The 6457-nt window shown below is 33.3% G+C and overlaps 1 protein-coding gene across 1 annotated transcript; it reads right to left on the bottom strand.

The window, feature by feature from the left end:
* Nucleotides 1-1248: 1248 nt before the first annotated feature.
* Nucleotides 1249-6187, bottom strand: LOC143049593 (uncharacterized). Its single transcript, XM_076223194.1, has 3 exons — nt 4823-6187; nt 2507-2599; nt 1249-1256 (listed from the first exon to the last, which is right to left on the bottom strand). The coding sequence occupies exons 1-3, from the start codon at nt 5865-5867 to the stop codon at nt 1249-1251; spliced, it is 1146 nt and encodes a 381-aa protein (XP_076079309.1). The 5' UTR covers nt 5868-6187.
* Between the last annotated feature and the right edge of the window lie 270 nt (nt 6188-6457).

Raw genomic sequence — 6457 nt, 5'->3', positions numbered from 1 at the left:
CAATTTGTTAGCCGTCATCACGTAAACACGACGAATCACAGAATTCAACTTTATATATAACTAATATAGTACAAAGGTGTAGATTAAAAATTACACCACTCCAGGCCCTTTTGTTTTCCACGTAATTAATATTGCCAATAATTAAGAAGTTCCGGGTCGAGTCCGCTACCGATACCAATAGTATATTCACCTGTTACCTATTACCTTATCTGTACGTTCCGCATCTGACAGGCGCACCACCAAACGTTGTATTCAGGATTAATATGCTATATACACGGGTCATAACCACAGGGTTGACACTACTAAATTGTCAAATTGTTACCTATTGTAGTATTTTAATCAGTAAGACTTTCTAAGATAACAATACGAATACTAAAAATCTGGACTAAAAATAAGGCGTATAGGTACAGTTTTCAATTTGTTAGTGGGCATGACGTAAAACAGCGAAGCAAAGAATTCAACTTTATTTATAACTTATATAGGACAATGCTGTTGATTAAAAAATACTCCATTCCATGACCTTTTGTTTTCCAAATAATTAATATTATTGTTTCAGTTCGACGGGTTCAAATAGAAAGACTTGAAAGCAGAGAAAAACTGTGTATCTTATAATCGGCATGACTTTATCAGATGACAATACTAATACTAAAATAAGGCTTGCGCATAGTTATATACTTTAATTCAGTCACGGACCCGTGATATCACGGGTGTGTTCTAGTATATATTATATATCTCTTGTAAGATTCTTATATTGGTGTAAAATTGTGTATATGTATCCTATAAGCTGTATTGCTTTCGGAATAAAGTATTATTATTATTGATGCAACATCAATTCATCATGATAAGACATATACTCCTATCAAACGAAAAATATACATACACAAATATTGTCATTGGTGTGTGTCATACGTTGTCCGTTTTAGTCAAGATACTGTTAAATTATAGATAAAAAATTATTCCGTTACAATATGTATTATACATGTACGTAGATGACCCTATTTAGATCATATTTGCATGATACGTTTTGCTTACATGTATGAAAAAGATGATAGAATATTATATACCTCTGAATTAACAGTTGCATTTGCCGATATCCCTATGTCGATAATATCAGACAGGATAGTAGTGGTATGTTTTAAATCTCCAGATGTAACTTGATTTTCGTTTCCAGTAGTATGATTATTTATAGTATTCAGTACGTCAGATATACCTTCTGCTACCTCCTCAGAATTAGTGTTGTTTCTAAGTTCATTCACCTACAATATAAGGAAATATTGTTAACAATAATTTGTTAAACATTATATCGTTAATGTGTCAATGTGTCAATTGATGATGATTGCAACTTGACTGTTTCTAATTGTTATAAAACTGAAGTGAAAATGGGTTGTTTTTATTTTACTTCAAGTTTCTGTTATATACATTAGGATACATGCATAAGATACTTCAAAGAAATAAATATAACGGCGAAATCCGTCAACAAAATACAATTAATCACATACCATAGTCTAGAGGCTCACTCGAATGCTTCAGCAGACTGGCAGTGTCTATTTTGATTTTAATATTCGTCAAGTTGCTTATTGCAAGTAAACAGTCGGTGAAAAGTTGCATTCAGAAAATATATTTTATGTAAAGGTAGCTTTAACAAAACAAGTAGACATATCAGTGGGAATATATAATCTGTATTTTAAAGTTCTGTAAGTTTACTTTAACATAATGAGCAAGCCTCTTCCAAACTTTATTCAGAATAAATAGATGTACGAATATATTAAATGTAAAATAACGATTTGATGAAGAGTATTCATTGGAGTTATAGGGCTCAAAATATTCAATATTCAAAATGTACAAGAATAACCTTTTCTGATGTTTCATAAAGTGCCATATTAACACATTCTATATATACAGGAGCTTCCCAATTACCGTTGTCGTTGCATATTCGAAAGACATTTCCTACAAGTAAGAACAAGGATTAATATAAATCATAAAACAAACTTTGCCAATCAATATCAAATTTTTGGATCAATGAAACGTCTTCTAATTAGTAAAGAATGAAGTAAAATTACATTGTTTAATATATATTTTACTACCGTAAACCAGAAATGTATTTGTCGGTTGCCTGAAGGGTTAGCTTGTTTTATACTAATGCAATACCACTAAATGTATGTATATGCGTATGTCAAGTAGAAAAAAAACTCAAACAGCTTGATGGTTTTATCATTATTCCTTATACTTTTACATTATTACCCATTCTGTTATTAATTGTTTTACTGGTCAACGGGTAGAAATGGCTAATCGTTGCAGCAATGCTATGTCATTTTGAGGTAGAAAAGAATACATTACCATTATAAAGTTTAATTTGATTTCTGTCTTTAAATAAAATTATTCCCCTCTCAGTTTAATATACAATGTCATTTTTAATATCTACAATTCATGGAACCACCCGTTGTGAGGACTTACAGTCATCGTTTTTATTTTCATAGTATTAGAATATGTGTTTTACGTGAAATACCTGTATATCCATGCGGACATTTTTGTGCGTCTTTTTTTCCTGCTTCTATCTGTGACCATCTAATATTTTTATACATTTCTGCCGGACAATAGGCTACAAAGTTCCATATTGGAATTATGATTATGTTTTATTAGTTGTTATTGGTATTGTACTGTCTGCCAGTAACTGTAATTCTTGTGTTATATCTGTTGTAAGAAATGTATTAAACCTTACTACGCCGTTCTGTGTTTTCGGGAGATGTTTTTTTTGTTCGGATTTTTTTCAAACAGATGAGTTAAGCCTTTTTAAACTGATGTTATTAGGTTGTTCTTGTTGTTATGTTACATCACTATGTTAACCTCACCATATGCGCTATATGTTTAGTTATAAGTGTGTGGTTCAGTGGTTGTTGCTTGCTCATATATTGTGTTTGATACTTTTATAAATGTTATAGCCGCAAAAAAGGTACGGTTGTTTTCCCATTGTTGAAGGTTGTGCGGTTGCTTATCATTAGAAGTTTGGTTGAATATTATTTCATTGACAATACTCCCACATCTCTTTAATTTTATAATGTCTCTGTACTTTATATTGATATGACTAAGGTGTGTTTATTGTACAAATGATTTCAGGTGATCTTACGGGTAGTAATAGCAATGTCCAGTAATTACCTGTTTTGTTATCTTCATGGCTTGTAAATATCGATGCAAAGGTTACTTTAAGTTTTGTCGCAATTGACAAAAGATCACAGTATTAATGATAATGAAATTAGAACATGTCTTTTGTCATCTATTTATCATTTCAATGGAATTTAGAATGATGGTTATAGGAATACCTACAACCCGTCGATAAATTTTATAAACGAAACGTGCATAAATGTTGTAAATATCGCATCACACATTAACGCTTAACTATTGTTTCTTGAATTTGCACTATTGTATACTTTCTTAATTTGAAGGTAAAGTAAGTGAGTTTAATTAACCATATCCTTATTCATTAAATAAATCTAAGTTCACAATAAATTGGTTACATAAATGCAAATACAGCATTAAACGTCTATCTATAAAATTATCAGGCATTTGACCATTATCTGTGATGTACAAAACAAAACAAATTTGACCTTATTTCTAATCACGTATAATAAGTATGTTACCGAAATTACTATTTACTTAAGATATGTAGTATATACTGTATCAACTTTACTAAATACTATGTCTAGGCATATCAATAAATACTAAAATACTATATATAGCCGATAGCCCAGCAATACTGGTGGACCCCATATTATATTAATATAAATATAATAGATATATATATACACAATATACATGAAGCATAAGTATCAATGCACTATAAATGAACTTTCATAAGGAATTCTTTAGAAAAAACGAGTAAATTGTGTTCAAAAATATGGGCTCTGTCATAAACGATCCCGCCGGCCAGGAAAAACCAACAAAAACGAGTTACCTCGGTTCAAACTCCATTTAAACTGCAGTCAAAAGACTACATTTTAAATAAAGTGGAAAATTTTGGAAACCTGTGTCCAAACCCAAATGCTCGGAAGACCGTCTCGAGAGGTACACTTGGACTGTGTATAACTGAATAAATATACTATATGGAATACATAATAAATCAAGTAACTTTATAAATCCCTACTAAATACAAATTAGAATAGCAATTCAATTGAAAATGAAATTTATTTCACTGTTGTCCAGTCTGATGCTTGGCTAGAAGTGACCAACAAGGGAAAATATTCCCGCTAAATATCAGTATCACGTGATACATGTATGTATATACGTGTACATAAGAAGTACCCGTATCAATAGTATTCACTAGTACCGTTATTACAATAATTTCCCACTATACTATCGAACCGTTGGAAATTATAAATATTTGAAAAATAAAATGGACAAATTAAATGTAAACGTTTATTTTTAAAATATGATATACAGCTAAAATAATGTAAAGAAAAAACTCGGATTACTATCATTACAAAAATATCAACAATAACATACAAAATAAGAAAAACGGAAACACAAATGAATATAGGGATAACAAAGAGAATACAAGGATTCGAACATAAACCGTTTTGTATATGCAACAGTTATTGACCAAATTCAAATATCATATACTCATGCGGAAGATAAGGTATATAATTATAATCGAGTGAGTATCATAATCTCCAAAAGGAGAGTCTCCAGATGTGTCGACAGGTTAAGCATCAACTGCTCTATATGTCATGTATGTATATATGAAAGAATATTGTTCCGTTATGTAAATTGTTTTGTTTCAAACTATTTTCGTAATGGTCAGAAATCATTGAGTAACAAAATTACTTACCAGTTGCAACTCGTGTAGTCATTGGGATATTCAGAGGTGATGACGTTGTTAGTTGTTTTGTAGTTTCAGTGCTGAGTTTGTATGTTGTCGTTATATCGGTAGAAGTACTATTACCTGATGTCGTTGTCTCAACAGTTGATGCCATCGTTGTTTCTTCGGGAGAAGTAGTTAAATCAGATGTCGTTGTCTCAACAGTTGATGCCATCGTTGTTTCTTCGGGAGAAGTAGTTAAATCTGATGTCGTTGTCTCAACAGTTGATGCCATCGTTGTTTCCTCGGGAAAAGTAGTTAAAGCTGGTGTCGTTGTCTCAACAGTTGATGCTGTTGTTGTTTCTTCGGGAGAAGTAGTTAAAGCTGATGTCGTTGATTCAACAGTTGATGTCATCGTTGTTTCTTCGGGAGAGGTAGTTAAAGCTGATGTCGTTGTCTCAACAGTTGATGTCATCGTTGTTTCTTCGGGAGAAGTAGTTAAAGCTGGTGACGATGTCTCAACAGTTGATGTCATCGTTGTTTCTTCGGGAGAAGTAGTTAAAGCTGATGTCGTTGTCTCAACAGTTGATGTCATTGTTGTTTCTTCGGAAGAAGTAGTTAAAGCTGATGTCGTTGTCTCAACAGTTGATGTCATTGTTGTTTCTTTGGGAGAAGTACTTAAAGCTGGTGTCGTTGTCTTAACAGTTGATGTCATCGTTGTTTTTTCGGGAGAAGTATTTAAAGCTGATGTCGTTGTCTCAACAGTTGATGTCATTGTTGTTTCTTCGGAAGAAGTAGTTAAAGCTGGTGTCGTTGTCTCAACAGTTGATATCATCGTTGTTTCTTCGGGAGAAGTAGTTAAAGCTGGTGTGGTTGTCTCAACAGTTGATGTCATCGTTGTTTCTTCGGGAGAGGTAGTTAAAGCTGATGTCGTTGTCTCAACAGCTGATGTCATCGTTGTTTCTTCGGGAGAAACAGTTAAGGTTGATGATGTTGTCTCAACAGTTGATGTCATCGTTGTTTCTGCGGGAGAAGGAGTTAAAGCTTGTGTCGTTGCCTCAACAGTTGATGTCATCGTTGTTTCTGCAGGAGAAGTAGTTAAAGCTGGTGTCGTTGTCTCAACAGTTGATGTCGTTGTTGTTTTATCGGGGGAGAAGTAGTTAAAGCTGGTGTCGTTGTCTCAACAGTTGATATCATCGTTGTTTTTTCGGGGGAAGTAGTTAAAGCTGATGTCGTTGTCTCAACAGTTGATGTCATCGTTGTTTCTTCGGGAGAAGTAGTTAAAGCTGATGTTGTTGTCTCAACAGTTGGTGTCATTGTTGTTTCTTTGGGAGAAGTACTTAAAGCTGGTGTCGTTGTCTCAACAGTTAATGTCATCGTTGTTTCGTCGGGAGAAGTAGTTAAAGCTGATGTCGTTGTCTCAACAGTTGATGTTATTGTTGTTTCTTCGGAAGAAGTAGTTAAAGCTGGTGTCGTTGTCCCAACAGTTGATGTCATCGTTGTTTCTTCGGGAGAAGTAGTTAAAGCTGGTGTGGTTGTTTCAACAGTTGATGTCATCCTTGTTTCTTCGGGAGAAGTAGTTATAGCTGATGTCGTTGTCTCAACAGCTGATGTCATCGTTGTTTCGTCGGGAGAAACAGTTAAGGTTGATGATGTTGTCTCAAA

The sequence above is a fragment of the Mytilus galloprovincialis genome, chromosome 10 (genome assembly GCF_965363235.1).
Source record: "Mytilus galloprovincialis chromosome 10, xbMytGall1.hap1.1, whole genome shotgun sequence".
Lineage (NCBI taxonomy): Eukaryota > Metazoa > Mollusca > Bivalvia > Mytilida > Mytilidae > Mytilus > Mytilus galloprovincialis.
Note: the sequence above shows the minus strand (reverse complement) of the source record. Positions and strands in the feature narration are given on the sequence as shown.